Source organism: Centruroides sculpturatus, unplaced genomic scaffold, assembly GCF_000671375.1.
Source record: "Centruroides sculpturatus isolate CEXI.00-Female unplaced genomic scaffold, Cexi_2.0 scaffold208, whole genome shotgun sequence".
NCBI classification, from domain to species: domain Eukaryota; kingdom Metazoa; phylum Arthropoda; class Arachnida; order Scorpiones; family Buthidae; genus Centruroides; species Centruroides sculpturatus.
In genome coordinates this window covers 205730-229123 of record NW_019385210.1, presented here as the reverse complement: position 1 = coordinate 229123, position 23394 = coordinate 205730, and the positions used below count along the sequence as shown (strand labels likewise).

At 28.7% G+C, this 23394-nt stretch overlaps 1 protein-coding gene across 2 annotated transcripts in view; it reads left to right on the top strand.

Moving 5' to 3' along the window:
* LOC111636181 (vesicle-associated membrane protein 3-like) overlaps positions 1–13124 on the top strand; it is a 47149-nt gene extending 34025 nt beyond the window's left edge. Inside the window, exons 3-7 of one of the 2 annotated variants that reach the window (XM_023381377.1) lie at positions 1181–1259; positions 4790–4869; positions 7453–7504; positions 12400–12429; positions 12504–13124. In XM_023381377.1, coding sequence (XP_023237145.1) covers positions 1181–1259; positions 4790–4869; positions 7453–7504; positions 12400–12425 — 237 coding nt within the window. In that variant the 3' untranslated portion in view covers positions 12426–12429; positions 12504–13124. The remainder of the gene's footprint in view (positions 1–1180; positions 1260–4789; positions 4870–7452; positions 7505–12399; positions 12430–12503) is intronic. The other variant, XM_023381376.1, reaches the window with a different exon arrangement.
* The last annotated feature ends 10270 nt before the right edge of the window (positions 13125–23394 follow it).

Sequence of the window (23394 nt, the reverse complement as noted above, 5' to 3'; positions counted from 1 at the left end):
GCAATTTTTGTAAGTGCAAAATTATCGTCAATAACATTTTAATTAATCCTGATTGTTTATCTTTTAAACTAATTTAAAAAATGATTGAAGTTGCAAAATAACAATTCTTTCCACAAATGATATTCTTATTGCATAAAAATGCTATTATAAAACTGAGAATTGCTTTAAAAACAATTGAGTAAAAAGTTTACAAATTTATAAAAAGCTGGAAAAGGCTCTTGCTTGACTTTCCTGGCACACATACAGGAGATTAATGAGACTATTAGAAAATCTGATTTTACAATTACACTAAGGTATAAAATTTAAATAATAAAAGCTTGAAGAGTAATTTTGTTGAATTATGAAAAATTTCTCAATTAAAAAAAATTAAGTTTAAAAAACACACTAGCTCAGTTAAAATTTCATATCAATAGATGGCACCCCATACAATTTTATTGAAAATGATTTTTATATTATCAATTATTGTAAAGAAGGCAAAAGGCTTAATTTTGAGGATAGATGAGTTTTTAATAAAAAGTTGTAAATGCTAATTGTGGAATTTTCATTAAGCCAAATCCCTCTTTGATCTTTTAATTATCAAAATTTAATAGTATCAATACCCCACATAACCTGCCAAGTTTCAAAATGTTTGGTTTATCCAGTCTATCTCAGGACTGGATGAACTAAATGAGATATAAGGCAAAATAGATGCACATTGCAAAAAAAATCCTTACAATATTTTTTATTTTTTTTGGACTCCTTGAGAATGCAAAACAGCCAGTGGAATCAAAATTTGATCAATCATCATACTTTTTCTGTTATATTCTATAACAGCTGAGAAAATAAAAAATCGTATTTTAAATTGGCATAGCAAAAGTTTGTTTAAAAACTTGGTTCCTCACTTTGTTGTCTAATTGTACTGTACAAGTGTCAGAATAAGAAAATATATTTTGCAATTGCTTTTATTCTCATATAGGAATTGTCAATAAAAATATATTTGTGTGTATGTAAATATATATTTAATGCATTCTATGAAATTAAAACATAATTTGAGTATTATTTATATAAATATATTTATTTTTTTGTAATAGTAAATCTACTTTAAAGTATACTTGGTGTTCTTTTGAATTTTTTACATTATTTACATTGAATTTTACTTTTTAAAAGATTAGTTTATTAACAGTTTAGTTTATTCTGTTAGGTTGTTGGTATAATGCGTGTAAATATTGAAAAAGTATTGGAGAGAGATGAAAGATTAACAGAATTAGATGGCCGTGCAGGTAAATCATTTAAAGTTTTCTTTATGAAAAATATTACTATGAATTTGAATTTAATAATAAATTATAAATTTATTACTATAAATTTGGAAATTTTTATATTTTAGTAAATGTAAATTATTTGCAATTTTTATGAATGTAGTACTAATTATTTCAAACATTGTAATTTTGTTGTTTACAATGCAATGTATTCATTAAGTTTGAATGCTGGTCTATACACCAGTGAATCTAGAAAAACTGTTTTGAACAGTTGCCAGATTAATAGAAGTCTACAACATGCAACATTTTTGTTAGTTAGGACTAGTTTAATGCAGTTAGGGTCTTGTATATCCTGTGATAATTCTATTGTTTAATAGATTGTACAATAAACCGTGCTGTTGGAATGGTCATTCCTGTATAGCCAATCATTTTAAGCAGTGTCCTTACAGTAGTCATAAGTCTAATATACAGTGATCCCTCTGGAAATTCAAAACATTTTGCCAGTTGTTTGCCACTTTTAATTTTGTATCACATCATCACAATCTTCTCTTTACTTCTTTACTCATTATTCCATGCAAATGACAAATGTTCATGGGAGCATTTCACACAGATGAATGCATTGTCTCACCTGTTATTTTGATGATTAACAAATTTTTTAGGTTTGTTGAACTATACATTTGTTCAAAAAACAAATTTGTTGAACTAGTTAACTGTTTTCTGTTGACTCTCACAAATCTGAGTTTTTACTACCTTTGTGTTTGTTGCAAAAATTTATTTTTTATAATGGAGATTATCTTGTTAAGTAACTTAAATAATATGTAGAGGGGATGTCACACCAACAATTTTACTGGTTCAAGAGAAAAATTCACATAAAGGTATTAAAGAACATTTTAAGAAACATTTTAATATCCTGTTAGTTCTTTTGTTGTATTTATAAACGTCATCTTTGGGTAGAACCAGAATCAAATAGGTTTTCAATTTGACGTATTTTTAGGCAAAATGCATTACTTTTAACCATCACCTCTCACACTAGTCTGAGGAGGCTTTTATATAATGACAGTGATGTGGTTTCAATCCTAGAAAAGTCAGGCGCATATTCTATTCTGTTGGAAAACTCAATGTCTGGGGGGATACCCACTATACAGAGGCAACCACCAGAATGCTATCCAGCTGCATAACAGAGCACCAACGTTCTGTCGCAGGGGACAGCTGTGATACCGAACTATCTAAGTGGGATGTGATGGTGCAGCAGCACCACCACATCCCACTTTGGGACTGTGTGGTGATGCTCAGGTGTTGTGAGGAATGGAATTTGGTATACATTTGGGAGGCCCTCTTCACCACTCTGTTGTCTCCTTGCAACTCTCCTACCCTTGAGTTGCCCAGGATTTGGATCAGTTTATACAAAGAACTAAAACACCTGCATTAGCTTCATTTCTATACCCCTACTTTCTCTGCACAGTAATGTGCATGCACGACGATATTTTATTATTTTTAAACCTTTTGGTAAAAACGGCTAATTGCCATTCGTATTTCCTGCGTTGTAAGATGCATGCGCAATGAAGTTACTCAAATTTAAATTAATACTCTAAGTTTTGTGTTATGTTCTAAACGGCTAACGCCATTCTTGTTCCTGTTGTATTTTAAATCTAATTCTTTATCTTTAAATTATGTTCTAATTTTGCAGGGATGCTTGTATATTAGGGGGATCAATGCTATTCAATTTTGGTAGTTAAAGGTTGGGGATGATAAATCATATCTTGAGTACTGTTGGACTTAATGGCGATTTTACTTCATATCTAATCTCAAAATTAAGCTTTTTGTCATTTTATAATAACTAAAAATATAAAAAGTTATGCAATTTGTTCCTGGATTTTTTATTAGATTATTTAACAACTCTTACTAGTCAAGACACCACCTGGTGCAGAAGGAAAATTGTAATGTATAGTGGAGTTGATCTGTATGAAGATGACTCAAATTCATTCTTAGAAGATAGTAGTTTGTGGCTGTAGATAGAATATGGCAACACTTGTCTTAATAACCCAATTTTTAACTCAATTACATAAAAGCATATAAATCACTTAGAGTTAGGTTTTGTAGCAAATAGCTGGATTGATCCAAAGATTTTGGTAAAGAGTTCATAAGAACATATCTTTCCTAGCAAGAGAAATTTAAGTACATTAAAACAAATGAAATACTTCTTGTTGTCATATTATTGTACTGACTAAAAATGTACGTTTTTATGATAGTTTTATTGACCATTGCATAGCATCACTTCTAGGTGGTAATTTTTTTTTGTACTTGTCAAATTTGTTTTATTGTTTAAAAATTTTACATCGTATTTCATTAGGTGAACCACTCAGTTTGCTTCTTCCCCATTTTAAAGTTTGGTTACTCAGTCCTGTATCAGATGAGGTTAAAACAGAATGGAAATGTCACAAATATTGTGCTCGGCAAAACACTCATGTGCAACACATACATCCAGGACTCCAATAGGTCACATGCACCAGGACTCCAATAGGTCACACTTTCATTTATCTTAGTGCAAATTTCACAATTCCATTGTTTTAACTTTTACAATAAAATGTTTTGTGGAATTTTATCTACATGATTACAAAAATTGGTTGCTTTTCAATTACAATATATTTTTTCATTATATATATATTTTAATTTAATATATATATTTTTTTATATATATAAAATTACTTAAATACAGATTTTAAGGATTATTTTTGATTCCACAGATAGGTATTTTTAATCTACATAAATAACAATAAATTTTAAATGCTTTCTTTATGATTTAAATGAAAATTTATAAAAATTACATCTAGTAGTTTGGCAATCAAACAGTGGTTTGATGGTGTTTAATGTGTTCAACACTCTGTAAAGGACAATTAATCAACACTTGGTATTGAAGTGCCTTTATGAAATGCTAAACCACTGTTGGATATGGAAGTGTTAATTGTCAAAAACTTTAAAATGTTCTCTTACACTTTACAGCATTGCTACTTGAATTTCGATGAAAGAAATTTGTTTGCAAAAAGTGTTTTGTTTTAGAGTGCATTATTGGCAATGATAACAGTCATTGCTGAGCTGTCCCCAAATGTTAATGTATGGAATGACATTTTATCTGTAGAGGCAAAAATGCTGCTGTTACATAAGGCATGATTTTATTTTTGTTACCAATGGCAAACAATGGACAATACCATGTGTAATCAGTTTCATTGAATGAAATGGTCGTCTCTGTCTGTCTGTCTGTCTGTCTGTGTGTGTGCGCGCGCGCGCGCACGTATGTGTAACCAATCAAACATAGCACAAAAGCACTGAAAAGTATGGTCATGAACCAAAATTTTGAGCTGAAGACCTTGATGTAAGAGTGTAAAATTTATTTAAAATGAAATGATAATTTTCTTATTTGAAATATACTATATTAAAGATATAGGTGTGTGTAATAATAATTCTTATAAAAAGTCAGTTTATAATAAAATGTAACATTGATTTTAAATATGATTTTAGTGTTTTTAAAGCATGTCTTAAAAACTTATCATTTTTAGAAATGTTACAACAAGGTGCATATAATTTTGAACAGCAAGCCATGAAACTGAAAAGGAAATATTGGTGGAAAAATTGCAAGGTGAGAAAATACTATACTGAATTTCTGTAGATGATGATATAAATTTCATCAATTTATAAATTATTAAATTATAATTTATTTTTGGCTAAATATGAAAGTGTTTTGAGATTTAAATGTGTCATTTTAAATGTTTGAGCAAAGCTTTATATTACTAGTAAAGTATAATTATTTGCTGAATATAAATAAATATAAATATGTAGCAATATATTACATTAAAATATTTAAACATATTAAATATTAAACAAATAGATTTTTATTTTGCAATATTTTAGATGCATTCTTAATACTTTTTTTGAACTGTTTTGAGAAATTTTGTAACATAATTGGAATATTTCTAAGACTACATTCTGTTCAAATTTTTAGTTTTGGTAGTGGTTTTGAATCTAAATATAATGAATAATATGCTCATATAGGCTAACACTAACCATATTCAGTAAGTGGATGTCAGATTTAATAATGTATTTTCAAAAATACAGTTTTGAAGTATTGTCATATTTATTTGGAATAAAATCAGAATATGTAAGAAATTCTCTTCATCAAATGACAAATTTTTATGATTTTTGATATTTGCATAAAAATGTTTGAGACCTAAACAGAGTTTTTAATAATTGAGAATTAGAATCAAAATAAGATTAATTTATTCACAGTAGAATTAGTTTGTTGCAGATTGTTTTTTGGTTACATTGATTGAGATTTGATTATTTGAATTTTTTTTTTTAGATAAGAAATTTTTGATTCTTTTTTTCTCCTTACATAGTCACAAACTAAATGAAAGGAATATGTTTATCTATAAATATTTAATTAGAATAAAATCAGTGTGTCATAATAATCAGAATAAAATCATAAAGTGTAATAAATATGATTGTTTTATAATATTTTAAGATTCAAACATTGAAAGAAGAAAAATTTCTTTTATCTAAGGATGATTTAATAGTAAAATATTTATTTTAAATTTTCTTTAATTTATCTTTCAAAGTAAAATTAAAGTATTTCATTATTAAAATATTTGTATGTATTTTTATTTTATTATTAAATGTTTTATTTTTATTAAATTGTCTTGTATTGAGGCTGGATATAGTTAAATGAGAACAAATCAGGATGTAATGGTAATCATCTCATTCTCATAAAACTAAATAGGTTTCTTGTGATTTGATTGAGAATTGAATTTTTATATTTCATCGCCTTTGAATTTGGAAGATTTTCAGAGTCATTTTCTCTTATCTATAAATACTACTAATCTGTATGATATAACATTCATTTGATAGTAACAAAACTTACATAAAGATAGATCCCTCTAAATTTTATTCAGTGTTTATCTATAGTTATATAATTATTTTTAGTAATGATTATAAAACTAAAAAGATAGAATAATTAATAATAAAAATATCTATAAAACCAATGTTGAACAATACATATTAGATATTGGCAAAATTGCTTGTTCAAATACAATGAGATTTTAATCAGAAATACAGTAAAACTGCTCTAACTCAAAGCTCCAAGGAGCAGGAAAAAACATTGGGTTACAGATGATTTGCATTAGAGAACAATAGAGTAAAAAGAATTTTGATTCTGAATAGATTTGTACTTTTACCTCTCTTGCATTATATAAAGAACTTTTTATAGTTTATTTTTAAACAGCTCATGTAATGCCTTCAGCAAAGTGTTCATGTAACTAGTGGAATTGAAGTTTTGCAGGTACTGTACCTGATGATGATATAAATTGTGATGTCTCAACTTTGGACTGGAATTTTGTTTGAAAATTGGTATTGGAGAGCAAATACATCTTTCTGAAAATTTCATAGAAGTGTAATAATTAGGAAATCTAAGAATAAATATTAAAATTGAAGTTGAAAGTAACAAAATCGATGTTGGGGAACCATGAAAAAACTTTGACTTGGAGAAAATTCAAGTTGGAGGCATTAAATCCCTATGCTGTTCCATTGAGACCAACCAAGTGCTTTGTTTTCTTAGTGTTAAAGAAATATTAAGAGATGTTTGAGTTAGAAAACTTTACTATAATATGAAGATATATATATATATATAGCTATGAAGTAAATAATAAAAAATCTTGGCAGATGGTGTTTTAATTTTTAAAATACAAAAAATTTCACAAACTTCTTCACTTTCCTTCCTTTTTTGTGTCCATCAGCAGTCCAGAACAAATTTATATGTGGAGACAACCTTTCTTTAGAGGCTACAGCCCCGCAACAATATGCAAACTGGAACAGCGGGGCCATAGCCTCTAAGGAAAGGTTGTCTCCACACACAAATTTGTTCTGGACTGCTGATGGACACAAAAGACAGAAGGAAAGCGAAGAAGTTTGTGAAATTTTTGTATTTGTATTCTTTTTCTTTTTTCTAAAAACCTTTTTTGTATATCCTGCTATACCTTTTTTGTAAGCAGTTGAATTGAAAAATGCATCCTGATCTGTTTTTTAATTAGTGTGTTAATGTCATATTTTTATTTAGTTTTGAACAAGTCTGTTTGCAGTTAAGTTGATATAATTTTAAATTGAATTATTATTTGAATTTTTAATGTTAAAATGATAAATTTTTTTATTATTGCATGATAAATTTTTATAGATGTGGGCAATCATAATTGGAATTGTTCTTGTTATAATTATTGCAATTATTGGTAAGTTTTTATTTTTTTTTAATTGCTTTTTGTTGCATGATATTATTTTTTAATACTTTGTTTGCTTTGTTTACATGAAATTTATTTTAATTTTTTCACCTTAGAAATTAAAAACAGGAGTTAATATTTTGATATATCAAATTAAAATATTTAAATTTAACTCCATTTAATTCATAATTAGGAATCATTAGTTCTAATAGGAAGTGAAGAATATTTTTGTATTTTTATAATTTTAAATTGGTTAATATTTTAATTTTTTATGGGAAGCTTTATTTTTGATGTGTGATTTTCTAGCAAACAATTTTTTATGGAAAACTTAAGTATATTTGTAATATTTCAAATGAATTTTTACTAAGTGCAAAACATCCTTTTATTTTTAAGACAACATATTAAGTCAAAAATAACTTACAGGTGTTAGTCTTGAATACATAAAATGTTTTGCTTTCCAGTTTATCATGCAAAACTTTACTGAAAATGTGAAAAAAATATGAATTTTTAAATTTTTATTTATAACATATTGCCTTACCTTTTAACAGCATGCCATAATAACTGACCCAGTTTATTATATAACGAAAATGCTTGCTTGTCATGGACTTAGCTCAGTTGCTTTTGGAAGAATACATACAGATCACAATGGAATAATAATACTGATATTTACTACATTCCAGGCAGAATGAACCCTTTTATATAATCCCATGATACTTACATGAATAAACTTCTTAAAGACAGGATGAGAAAAAAATGAGAAGCTGGGTTGTTAATTAACAAGGTTCATAAACAAAGTCTGCTTCCTATGAAAGTTGTAAAATGAGTTTTTGATGCATGGAGAAACATAATGAGATTATTAAGTAATCATTTGAGCAAAATGGATTATGCCTACCTCAAACAGTCCTTTTTGCATTCTAGTCTTAGCATGTGTAGAAAAGGGATGTGTACCAGAACTTGTACACTTTGGAGGATCTACTGGAAAGCAAGTATGAAAGTGACAGCGATTCAGAAGTTATGAGTAAAATTAATTCAAGCAGTGGAATAAGACAATTTTCTATTGTTTCAGAATTCTCAGAACAGTGGTGAAATTTAAATTGTGTGTGTGTAACTATAGTTTAACTTCAAAAAAAAATTGCATGGTTTCTATACAAATATAACCATCTAAGTCTGTTATATTAAAACCAAATGATTCTGAATTAGTCCCTATCTGGGCCAATTCTTTTCTTCTAGAGCCTTCCAAATTGATAAATATTAATTCAATTATAATTATTAAATCTAGTAAGATATGGTGCTTATCACCTACTTCTAAGCCAAATTACTTAGCATTTTATTATTAATAGTAGCAGTAATAAAGCCTAATATAATCCTGCAATCATTTGGCTTTAGTATGGTTTATAGTACAGTATATAAATGTAGACAGATTTCCTCATCTACTTTTTAATTTGAATGTAACAACATGCCTCTATTCTGGTATAATGGCATGGTCACTTATGCAGCATGCTGTTAAAGACAGGATATGTTGTGTGTGACCGAAATGAAATAAGTTTTGATTTACATCCAAAATTCAAATTCTTAAATTAAAAAATTGTTTTGAAAATATTTGTAACTGTTTCAGTTCAATTTTGATTTATTGTACAGTAGAGCATTGATTATCCAAATCAGTTGTGGACAGGGGTTGTTCAGAAAATCGGATAACCGATTATGTATGAAAAAATACATTATTAATATAGTATATTAGTATATCCCAATAATAGTGACTTAATATATCCAACGTTTAAATTTTTCTCCGTTGCATGTCGCTTTGCATTGAGTTTTCGTTGATGATAAGCCTAACGAAAATTTTCATAATAATAATCGTGGCTATTGTATCATTAAAAAATATTTCTTTATTTTGTACAAACAAAATAAATATATTGAAAAATATAAAAACAAAAAAAAATTGTACTTTAGAAGTTAATCTAGTATCAAAAATGTTCGATTCAGCATGACACAGTCCAACTGAAACGCTTTCAGTTAACTGACGTTTTGGTTGATTGGCATTTAGATAATTGACACTCTACTGTATTTCAATTTCATTTCTAGTCTAATTGTAGAATTAAAAATATAAATTTGGATAAAGATGTCAATAAAAAGTACAATTTATATCTATTTGAACACTGTTGTTTGTTGGGTTTTTAATGTTTAAGTTTACATCTGACAGATATAAACTTACACCAAATGTTAGTTTAGTAAAAGTTTAGTGCCTGAACTATAGAAAGGTTTTATTCATTCTTTGAATCCAGTTGGCAGTTTAATTTTTGTAATTTTAGCAGTGGGGAATATGAATCCAAAATTGGAAGAGGAAAACTAATTACTCTTTATGGCTTGTTTATATGAAGGAAGGAATAGAACAGTGGAATTTGCTATAAGTATAATTCATTAATCATCAACACCTGATTTAAACATCACAACTTTTTACTTGGAGAGTACTTGGACAAGAGAAGATAGGAAATAAACTAATACATAAATTCAATAAAAAAAAAAACCATTTTTGGATTGTACAAGTGTCATAATCTCATAAAGCTTTCTGAAATTAATAAAAATAGAAAAATGGAAATGCTTTTGAAGTGTAAACTTTTAGAAAATTTAATTAAATATGAAACACTCACAAAATGAGCAATTATTTATTGTGATATCATCACAGTGCAATTTTTATTTAATTTTAATTTAAAATATATGCTCTCCATCTCAGATAAGTAGTGGCTTGTCCCTGTACGTCATACTTTTCCTTTAACAATAGTTGTGCTAGTCATCTATCTAACATATTTCAGGGAAAATTTTTGAATTGAAATAACATGACTTCAGGTTCAAACTGGAAGTTTATGTATAGTTAGTTGGACCTCTTGTTGCCACTAAGGTTTCCATATTTGGTCTCCTCTTTCATCTGTTTAACTCTGTTCTCAAAATTAAGGAAAGACAATGGAAATTTATAGGTTACAATTTTTCAAATTGCAGCCCAACAATTAAATAATGCATTAATGCTGACAATATTTTTAGTCTTGTAATAACAAAATCTCAAGATTATGAGAAGAAATGTAACTAATATATAGTAGATGACTCAAATTCTAGAAAAAAAAAGTTAAAGGAAATTGAAAGTCAAGAATGAGCAGGATGCAGAAAACAAATATACAGAAAATTAGGAAGAACAATGAAAATAATATGAAGAAACTCTAAGAATGTCAATGTAATAACAGATAGATCCACTTTTCAATCTATCCTTTCTATCAAAGATGGAAATAGAAAAATATTGATACGAAAAGGTGCATAGTTTTTCCATCTCTTTCTTAACATTTTTACATAAGGCATTAAATATCTAGAATGAAGATAAGAGAAACTAAAGAACAGATTATTTATCCTTTTTGAAAGTTACATGTGTGATTAAATAAGCTTAAAACTGGGAAAGTTGCTAGTATGGTTAGTCTACACATTGAAATTTTTAAACAGGAGAAAATGGAATACCTTCATAACAAAGATTTTTAATAAAATATTAAATAGTGACAATATCCCAAGTGATCTTGCTGATTTACTTATTCATATTCCTTAATCTTTGGGAACATTAGATTGCAATAAACACGTGACTATAGACTTATTGTTCCATGTCTAAAATCCTGATGAACATAATAGCTCTCAATTATTAGTTCAATTCTATGGTTAAGTGATACATAGTTTGGTTTTTGTAAAAGTAGAGAAGCCATAATTATGCTCAGACTTATGGTGATGGCAAACAACATATGTCCTTCTCTGCTTTATTGATTATTAGAAGGATTTCTGCAGATTAAATCATTGAATACTGTGACATCCAAAAAAAATTGGGAATTAATCCAGACAGTGTCATGAGCAGAATTTATATTAAACAGAGAAAATACTTTTGTAATATACTGTAAGGAATAGTAAATGCAGTGCATTCAATAATCATGGAAGTGCATAAGAAACTTACTGTAACTTATAACTTAACTTATAAGTTAACTAATAACTTTTTTGATGATAAATGAATTCTAAGGAGTAAAGTATTACACTATAATCAAGGAGCCGAAAGGTTTTTCAGGATTACACATCATCAGATCCTAGGAAAATTCAAAAATAAATTTTGAATTCCATGACATTTTAGCAGTTTGTACATATACAAATGTGAATATGCAAATGGACATTAATCTATTTATTGTTTCCTATTGTAATCTTATGAAATGCAGTATGTAAGAAAGAGGATCAATTGGACAGCGCAAGTAATGAAGGAAGTTTTAAGGAAAACAAATACAAAACTTCTGCTCAACAAATGTAGTCTTCTCAACATCTCATGATGTCATCTAATAAGACATGCCTATCAAGAGAAACTGCAATTGGATGACTAGACAATGGACTGGAAGAGATCTGAGAAGAGCTTAGGATCATAAGTTGTAATCTTGCAACAGAAGAAAGCCATACTAGAAATCAAATATTACAGCAACACTTATCTGGTGACTTGAATTAAATTTTAAAAACCATTGGATGTTAGTGCACTTTATGAAATCTTTGAATCTTTTATTTTATAGAATTAACTGCTAATAACAAAAAAAATGAACTTGAAGCAATGTAAAGAAAGACAAGTAGATTGAATCAGATCTTCTGGAAATTAAGCTAATCATAACACTAAATTACACTTCAAATTTCAAATGTAATTAAAGTATTAATCATTAATATAATCTAGTAATTTGTTGATACATGAATTAAATATTCTATAATTATATACTTATAATTTACAGATTTATCAATAATGTAGCATTTGTTTTTCAAACAATAGTCTGTTTCTAAAGTAGAATTTATTAGTTATTTAATTGTATAGATTGGCTTGTTGTTATAAAAGTTCTTTAATTATAATTTTACTATTTCAGTTTATGCAGTTCAAGCAAATTCCTAATGTTGTAAGTATTTATTTATTATGTCGTAATTTTAAGTCAATTTAAACAATTTAAATACTGAATACTTTATGTTTCAGTTTACATATGGAAGTATTAGGTTAACATCACTGAGATTTCACCAAAATATCGTTTGTATTATAGCTTGAATCTTTGTATATGGTTAAATTTAGCTTCATGAAATGTGGATATAATACTTCCAATACTGCCTTATTCATTTTATAAAAAAATTTATTGTGTGTGTGTATAGAAATCAAATATATGAAACTGTGAGGGAATGGATTTTGTGTATGTATATTTAAAAATATCTATTTTGTAATATTCTCAGCAAAATGATAAAGGTTATTGTTATTTAAAGATTATTCAGCTATTATTAAAAATATTATTTCATTCCATTAGTTATTTAAAACAAGTTTAAAACTTAATTGTAAATTTATTGTGAATAAAATTCAGTTTTGAGAGATTTCTTTTAAACATAGTTTATTTAAAGTAACCTACTTATAAATTAGTCAGAACAATTACTATGTGAAGATTATTATGTGATATACAGTATTATTATTAACCATGGCATTTTTATAACTGGTAGATGTGAACTTGTGAACATTATTATTCACAAGTTTGATAAAACTAAGGTTAACATTTCTGTTTCCATATTTGTAAAGAGATTCCCAGAAACATCAATAAAATTTTGTACTTTGAAATGTAGTGTTTTGTACTTCTTAATAATAAAAAACATCATCCATTTATAAGTCAACTTTTATTCATGGGCAAAATATTTTGACGATATTTTTAACTATTTGTATTTATTTATTTTTTAATTTTATTTAAATGAGAATTATATTCGTTCCGAAAATAAGATGAAAAAGTGCAACATTTTAAATCCTTGTCGTCCGAATGGCTGAGATAGTAGTAAGCAGACGTCTATCTATGGGGCAACGAGCGAGCAACTATCCAGAAGTTTATCGGAAGGTAATCAGTGACCAAGTGGTTAATTAATGACCAAAATTTTATAAAATTACCATTTTTGCAAACCTTCTGCTTGGAGTTAGTTCTTTTATAGTCATCTATATCAGCATTTCTCAAATTATGGATCATATTAAAATTTTAATGTGTTGCGAAATGAAGTTATTTGTTACAAATCGAAATTGGCACGAATCGCTCTTAAAACAATTTACACAAAAAGATTTTAAATAGCTAACGAGCAGTTATTTATTGTGACTATGTCACAATGCCGGGCTGCTATTTTTTTAATTTAAAATATATGCTCCCACCTCAAATTAGTGGTGGCTTTGCCCCTGTACAACATACTTTTTCTTTAACAATAGTCATGCCAGTCACCTATCTAACACCTTTCGGGAAAATTTTTGAGTTGAAATAACATACTTAAGGTTCAAACTGAAAGTTCATATATTGTTACTTGTTACCTCCTGCGCCAAGGTTTCTACATCTGATCTTGTCTTTCATCTAACTCTGTTCTCGAGATTAAGGACGACAGTGAGAATTTATAGGACAATTTTTTCAAATGAAGTCCAATTAATAAGGTGCTCCACAAAAGTATAGAACCGTTCAAAAAATTGTTCTTTTGAGGTCAGAATACGCACTAATAGAAATAGGTGCTGAATTACACACAAAAATCTAACATAAAAACGTAAATTTAGGAAACAGCTTCTAATTTGTGGCTAGCGGCGGTATAGTGTTGAAGTAAATTTATATACTGCCACATAAGTATAGAACCGCCATCTTTCTCGCAAGTTTCAAGTGTGAAAGTATTTTTTTCATCGTGCCTCGTGGTACCCATTTAACAGTTTGAGAAGGACAAATTGTAGGTTTGAAAAGCACTGGTTTAAGTCATCAGGCAGTAGCAAACAGCATCAAGCGTCCGAAAAGTTCGTTCAGCATTATTTGTCAAATCCTGCAAATTATGGACCAAAGCGTAAAAGTGGACGTCCTTCAAAGTTTACCCCGCGAAACTGCAGACGAATTTTTAATGCAACCTCTAATCCATCGCGTCCACGCGCCAAATTCGGGGCGATTTGGGTATTCAAATACATCATGAAGCCGTTCGAAGTGTTTTACATGGCAACAACAACAACAATGTTCTGTCTCGAATGAGAAGCGCCCCTGCTCTTAGGTCTGAGCACACAACTGCCTGACTCATTTTTGCTAAGAAAAATATGGCCACTCAATGGAATAAGGTAAGTTTTTTGTTTCGTTTAGACGTATTGTGCTAGCACAAGAAATAACAACCTTTTTATCGTATAGGTAATCTTTTCGGACGAAAAAAAATGTAATTTGGATGGGCCAGGCCAGATGGTTTAGCGTTCTATTGGCGTGATTTATAAAAAGAGCCCAAGTACTTTTCGCGAAGGAACTTCGGTGGTAGGAGTGTTATTGTTTGGGATACTTTTTCTGCATGTGAAAAATTAGATTTGGCATTGGTTACTTGTCGCATGAATAGTGCCGACTATCAACAAGTTCTGGAGAACAAATTGCTGCCGTACAAACGTAGACTCAGAAGAATTCTGGTTATTTTCCAACAGGACAACGCATCTATCCATGTATCATGAGATGCGAAATAATAGTTTGAAAATAAACGGATTGGCCAGTTCGTTCTCCTGATTGCAATCCCTATAGAAAACGTTTGGGGAATCGTGGTCGAATTTATGACCAAAATCGTTAGTATGCCGACGTTGTACACTTAAATAATTGTCACTGTTTGGCATAAAAATCTTGTTGATAGCGTGCCAAACCGCATTTTCGATGTTATTAGTAAAGGAGGTGCGCAAATAAATATGTAAATTAAACTATTTTGTAGTATTTAATTTTTTTTGAATTCACTTACTAGTCGATTTTATACTTTTGTGGTGCTTAAAATCAGTTTTTTACAATTTATACTGTTCGCTGCAATACAGGAAACGACTATTTTCGACGAATTATGTTTTCATAAATTCTGAACATTATGAGAAAGATTACTATATCATACGTGTAATTCCTAACCTTCGTATAGTAAATTTGCAGCGGTTCTATACTTTCGTGGAGCACCTTATTAGAATAACTAGGTTTATAATTAAGTTACTTCTTTCAATATTCTTCAGTGCATGTTGCAAATTAAATGACGAAGTGAACTACTAATTGCGAATTACGCAAAAATACTAGTTCATATATCGAACAAACGAGTTTAAACATTTAATGATAAATATCGCATAAACATTAACAAAAAATAGTATTTTTTCGGAATTGTATGCAGTAAACTAATCTTTATTTAAATTAATTCATTATAAGCAATTAAACATATTCAAAAATTTTGTTTGAATGTTTTTTCCCTCTTGTGTTTTTAATCTATCAGACTAGAGGTTGTTCCGACCTTCTTCAAATAACAACTATAACGAGAAAGGAATTATGAAACTATCATCTTTCACCTCTAAAGTCGGGACAGATTGAGTATTTTTCCCTAGTGTTTTTAAAAACAATGTTTTTGAATAATTTATATAATTAGAGGGCTATGAAAGGGGTTTTAAAATTCGCTACATTTAGCTGAATATACAGAGAACAAGACTTCTTTCACAGACATATGCTGTGTTGAAATAAATCGCAATGAAAACCACCAGCTTCAAGAAATTGCAGAAAAATCCTGTATTGTAAAATCGTAACGCTCTTACGAAGGAAGTTATTTAAACAGAGGGCAGTGAATGGTTTATATACACTTTCATTCAATTCATTTGTATTAAGATTCGTATATTAAACCAGGTGAGGAGCTCGTGATCTCTTGTAGCTTGTATAGAAACCTGATCTGTTGTGAAACTATGTTTAACGTATTCCATTAGTATTCAAATGTAATATCTGTGCACTTACAATATGTACGCGAATACTGAATGTATTCATTTATTCAGTACAAAATTGTATTTCAGATTATATAAATCCTTTTAAAAGGAAATTTGGCCTTTCCATTATAAAACGATTACCCAATTTTGCATTAGAATATATTGTAAACTTAATGATTAATTGAAACAAATTTTAAGATGATAATTATCAAGGAAGCCTAACTTTTACTTAATCATTTTACAAATTTTGTATTGAAATTTTTTAACGTAGAAATAATAATTAACTCAATATCTCTTAAAAATAACTTTTCCGCACGATATTTCATCGATTATATTTTGTCTTTTAAGTTCATTGGCACAATCAGTGCCATGCAATTGATTGTCTTGTGTAGACTGCTTTTCGTTAATGTGAAATAGAATCTCTTCGATATCATCAAGCAATGAGACTTCATGTTTAGGACGCAATTTTACCCATAAATCTTTTGAATTGTTTTCCACGTGATGCATATATAAAGTTTTATGCGAATTCTTTACATGTTCTGATCCAAGATGACCTTTGGAGATTGCATTTTAGACATGTCAGGATGATCTTTTTCGTAGAAATAGCAAGTGGCATACTTTTGGAAGCGAACACTATCATTATGTTTACTTGTATTCTTACTTTTTTCCGAAAGAAGAAAAAGGTTTGTCTTTTTCAATTTTGATTACAATGAATTTTTCAAAATTGAAAGTGGTTTCACTTTGAACTCGACTTCTTTGTGTGTCAAATCCGGTTGTAGAATAACTTATACGTATTCAATTTGTTGATATCGTGCGTTGTGAAACGTTCTTCGATTTGTGTTTCTTTATCGAGTTTATATATATTTGGACGAGAATAATTATATTCGTATATAGCAGGTTTTTCATAAATTATTAATGAGAAATGGTCGCATCAATTTAAGGTCGTTTTTGTCACGAAGTAACTCGGGAAAGTTTCTATTTATGTGCGATAATGCAACCCTTGATATCTGTGTCTCAACTCGATGTTTGCACGATAAAAATAATTTTATTACAATAAATGTAAGGACGCAAGACATTAGAAATGTTGCGGTAAAGCCAAAGACGTAGATGAACATTTCGTGTTTGATGATCCAGGAATATTTTGAGTCAAAATATTCTTCAGAATGTCTAGATTTCGACTCACTATAATTTAGGAGAGAATTGTTGTTGGTACGAATTTCTCCAAGCAAATTTGTTTTGTCTCTAACTTTCTTTTTATGTCGTTTTTGGGTGTCGTATACTGAATAGTCCTCATATGGAGAACGATACGAATTTTGAATCGTTTTACTCAAATTCTTCTTGTGTAAAGCGTCCATTTTGTTGTTATGCGACTCAGTAGGATACTTCCTGTATTGACCAGTCTTTGAAGAATTTTCTTCCAATACTTGGTATGGATTTTTAACGAATCTCCTTTTATTGTTTGGTGTAACATCGAAATTAGAGAAGAATTTGGATGGAACTCTATTTTTCTTTTTTGTTTCTACCTTCCAACTTATCTTCGATGGAAACTTATCATTTGTAGGGACTTCAAAGAAGGAACCTCTTGGAGTCTTGTCTGGCGTTTTGGACATAATTCGGTACGTCATGATGAAATTCTTGATTTCATTTTGTTTCTCGGGTCGAATGTTAAGCTCCCATTCGTCCGCTGGGTGAATTTTGTCATATCCTCTCGATGAAATTCCTCTCGCATCGGCTGACACATCAAGGAATATCAAAATAAATATAGAAATTACAAGCATTTCTATGACTTCGGCAATAATTGCAGAAAATAACATTTTGTAAGCGCTTCAAAATTACTGTCAACAATTAAATGTTAATAATCCTGAATACTGTTTTATTAACGTAACAATAAAATGTTTTACTTTAAATGAGAAATTTTCTTCGAAGAAGTTATTTGAGCTTGAAAAATATTAAAACGCTATCAATTAATCGTGGGTATAGAACCATAAGCGAACTCTAAATTTTGCAGTTTTTCACTAATGGAGTATTCCTATTATATTCAATGCATTCTGTTTGAGACGATAAATAGATGTGTAAAATTCCAAATGGTTTGAGCATGAGCATTTCACAAACATAAAATTTTTAGCGGGCAATTGAAGGCTGGTCCAATTTTCAAATCCCGTTTTCCGAAAAACACGGTTTCATAACCGTTTATGGTTCTATACCCACGTAATGGTAAAATAAATATAATTCCATTCGAAAATACTGGATTTTAATAGATAAAAGAGCTTTGCAAATTGATAAATTTTCATTAATTTTTTTAAAAATAAATGTGTCAGAAAATTCGTATATTATAAATATCCTCAATAAAACAAATTTATTTTTAGTTTATTTTATAGTAATGAAAACATTAAGTTAAAATACTGGATGACTTTTTTCTATTAATGAGGATTTTTCATTAATGAGATAGCATCATCAAGAAAGGTATACAGAACTATATTAAAACTTCATTTATTGATACCTAATTACTTACGCATTTGATAAAATTGGTATAACTTGGAGCAATGTTTACATATCTTAAATATAATTTCATCAACAGAAACAAAAAAAAAAAANTGAGAATATAAATTGTCAATGTGCTAACTGGGAATGCACATAAGTTAAATGCATAACTGTTCCTATGTAATAGTTTTAAATTGTTTGTGAGATTAAAAATGCTGTATTGTCTAACGAAATACATAAAAAAAGGAAAAACAATCCTTAAATAAAATTATCAAAATCAACAAATAGATAAATGCTTTGCAATTTACATTTTTACAAATAAAAGGAAGAGTCCCAAAAGACAATTGATATCACTTCACCTGAAAGAATAATAAATATACATAAAAACAAAAACAAGAAATTACATATTAAAAATTACACAAAGTTTTTACACTTTAATTTAAAACTAGAAAAATTAAGAAATAATGAACGTAAGAACTAATTTACATTTTTGGACTCGGGATCTTTAAATGTGAAAAAATGCAAAAAATTTTGTGAACTTCTTTGCTTTCCTTCAGTCTTTTGTGTCCATCAGCAGTCCAGAACAAATTTATATGTGGAGACAACCTTTCTTTAGAGGCTACAGCCCCGCAACAATATGCAAACTGGAACAGCGGGGCCATAGCCTCTAAGGAAAGGTTGTCTCCACACACAAATTTGTTCTGGACTGCTGATGGACACAAAAGACAGAAGGAAAGCGAAGAAGTTTGTGAAATTTTTGTATTTGTATTCTTTTTCTTTTTTCTAAAAACCTTTTTTGTATATCCTGCTATACCTTTTTTGTAAGCAGTTGAATTGAAAAATGCATCCTGATCTGTTTTTTAATTAGTGTGTTAATGTCATATTTTTATTTAGTTTTGAACAAGTCTGTTTGCAGTTAAGTTGATATAATTTTAAATTGAATTATTATTTGAATTTTTAATGTTAAAATGATAAATTTTTTTATTATTGCATGATAAATTTTTATAGATGTGGGCAATCATAATTGGAATTGTTCTTGTTATAATTATTGCAATTATTGGTAAGTTTTTATTTTTTTTTAATTGCTTTTTGTTGCATGATATTATTTTTTAATACTTTGTTTGCTTTGTTTACATGAAATTTATTTTAATTTTTTCACCTTAGAAATTAAAAACAGGAGTTAATATTTTGATATATCAAATTAAAATATTTAAATTTAACTCCATTTAATTCATAATTAGGAATCATTAGTTCTAATAGGAAGTGAAGAATATTTTTGTATTTTTATAATTTTAAATTGGTTAATATTTTAATTTTTTNTGAAACTATCATCTTTCACCTCTAAAGTCGGGACAGATTGAGTATTTTTCCCTAGTGTTTTTAAAAACAATGTTTTTGAATAATTTATATAATTAGAGGGCTATGAAAGGGGTTTTAAAATTCGCTACATTTAGCTGAATATACAGAGAACAAGACGTCTTTCACAGACATATGCTGTGTTGAAATAAATCGCAATGAAAACCACCAGCTTCAAGAAATTGCAGAAAAATCCTGTATTGTAAAATCGTAACGCTCTTACGAAGGAAGTTATTTAAACAGAGGGCAGTGAATGGTTTATATACACTTTCATTCAATTCATTTGTATTAAGATTCGTATATTAAACCAGGTGAGGAGCTCGTGATCTCTTGTAGCTTGTATAGAAACCTGATCTGTTGTGAAACTATGTTTAACGTATTCCATTAGTATTCAAATGTAATATCTGTGCACTTACAATATGTACGCGAATACTGAATGTATTCATTTATTCAGTACAAAATTGTATTTCAGATTATATAAATCCTTTTAAAAGGAAATTTGGCCTTTCCATTATAAAACGATTACCCAATTTTGCATTAGAATATATTGTAAACTTAATGATTAATTGAAACAAATTTTAAGATGATAATTATCAAGGAAGCCTAACTTTTACTTAATCATTTTACAAATTTTGTATTGAAATTTTTTAACGTAGAAATAATAATTAACTCAATATCTCTTAAAAATAACTTTTCCGCACGATATTTCATCGATTATATTTTGTCTTTTAAGTTCATTGGCACAATCAGTGCCATGCAATTGATTGTCTTGTGTAGACTGCTTTTCGTTAATGTGAAATAGAATCTCTTCGATATCATCAAGCAATGAGACTTCATGTTTAGGACGCAATTTTACCCATAAATCTTTTGAATTGTTTTCCACGTGATGCATATATAAAGTTTTATGCGAATTCTTTACATGTTCTGATCCAAGATGACCTTTGGAGATTGCATTTTAGACATGTCAGGATGATCTTTTTCGTAGAAATAGCAAGTGGCATACTTTTGGAAGCGAACACTATCATTATGTTTACTTGTATTCTTACTTTTTTCCGAAAGAAGAAAAAGGTTTGTCTTTTTCAATTTTGATTACAATGAATTTTTCAAAATTGAAAGTGGTTTCACTTTGAACTCGACTTCTTTGTGTGTCAAATCCGGTTGTAGAATAACTTATACGTATTCAATTTGTTGATATCGTGCGTTGTGAAACGTTCTTCGATTTGTGTTTCTTTATCGAGTTTATATATATTTGGACGAGAATAATTATATTCGTATATAGCAGGTTTTTCATAAATTATTAATGAGAAATGGTCGCATCAATTTAAGGTCGTTTTTGTCACGAAGTAACTCGGGAAAGTTTCTATTTATGTGCGATAATGCAACCCTTGATATCTGTGTCTCAACTCGATGTTTGCACGATAAAAATAATTTTATTACAATAAATGTAAGGACGCAAGACATTAGAAATGTTGCGGTAAAGCCAAAGACGTAGATGAACATTTCGTGTTTGATGATCCAGGAATATTTTGAGTCAAAATATTCTTCAGAATGTCTAGATTTCGACTCACTATAATTTAGGAGAGAATTGTTGTTGGTACGAATTTCTCCAAGCAAATTTGTTTTGTCTCTAACTTTCTTTTTATGTCGTTTTTGGGTGTCGTATACTGAATAGTCCTCATATGGAGAACGATACGAATTTTGAATCGTTTTACTCAAATTCTTCTTGTGTAAAGCGTCCATTTTGTTGTTATGCGACTCAGTAGGATACTTCCTGTATTGACCAGTCTTTGAAGAATTTTCTTCCAATACTTGGTATGGATTTTTAACGAATCTCCTTTTATTGTTTGGTGTAACATCGAAATTAGAGAAGAATTTGGATGGAACTCTATTTTTCTTTTTTGTTTCTACCTTCCAACTTATCTTCGATGGAAACTTATCATTTGTAGGGACTTCAAAGAAGGAACCTCTTGGAGTCTTGTCTGGCGTTTTGGACATAATTCGGTACGTCATGATGAAATTCTTGATTTCATTTTGTTTCTCGGGTCGAATGTTAAGCTCCCATTCGTCCGCTGGGTGAATTTTGTCATATCCTCTCGATGAAATTCCTCTCGCATCGGCTGACACATCAAGGAATATCAAAATAAATATAGAAATTACAAGCATTTCTATGACTTCGGCAATAATTGCAGAAAATAACATTTTGTAAGCGCTTCAAAATTACTGTCAACAATTAAATGTTAATAATCCTGAATACTGTTTTATTAACGTAACAATAAAATGTTTTACTTTAAATGAGAAATTTTCTTCGAAGAAGTTATTTGAGCTTGAAAAATATTAAAACGCTATCAATTAATCGTGGGTATAGAACCATAAGCGAACTCTAAATTTTGCAGTTTTTCACTAATGGAGTATTCCTATTATATTCAATGCATTCTGTTTGAGACGATAAATAGATGTGTAAAATTCCAAATGGTTTGAGCATGAGCATTTCACAAACATAAAATTTTTAGCGGGCAATTGAAGGCTGGTCCAATTTTCAAATCCCGTTTTCCGAAAAACACGGTTTCATAACCGTTTATGGTTCTATACCCACGTAATGGTAAAATAAATATAATTCCATTCGAAAATACTGGATTTTAATAGATAAAAGAGCTTTGCAAATTGATAAATTTTCATTAATTTTTTTAAAAATAAATGTGTCAGAAAATTCGTATATTATAAATATCCTCAATAAAACAAATTTATTTTTAGTTTATTTTATAGTAATGAAAACATTAAGTTAAAATACTGGATGACTTTTTTCTATTAATGAGGATTTTTCATTAATGAGATAGCATCATCAAGAAAGGTATACAGAACTATATTAAAACTTCATTTATTGATACCTAATTACTTACGCATTTGATAAAATTGGTATAACTTGGAGCAATGTTTACATATCTTAAATATAATTTCATCAACAGAAACAAAAAAAAAAAACAAGAAAAGAATATAAAAATAATAAGAGATAAAATAAGTTCAAATAAATATAATTTATTTATAAAAAAAATAAATTATATAATCCATAAATTGTATTTAAGTATTTTTTTAATGTATAAGTTTTAATTGTGTACAATGTATGTATTTTTAAATGTACAGCAGTTTTACAGTACAGTATGTTTTCAAAATCCTCATTTTTACTTTCGCTGTTTTTCTTTTTACTTAATTTTTTCTTTAAAAAACTTTTTCTGTCTTTCGAATTTTATATTAAAAAAGAAAAAAAAGTTGTTCCTAGTTTTATATCAGTTAATAACAACCCACCTTATATACAAAA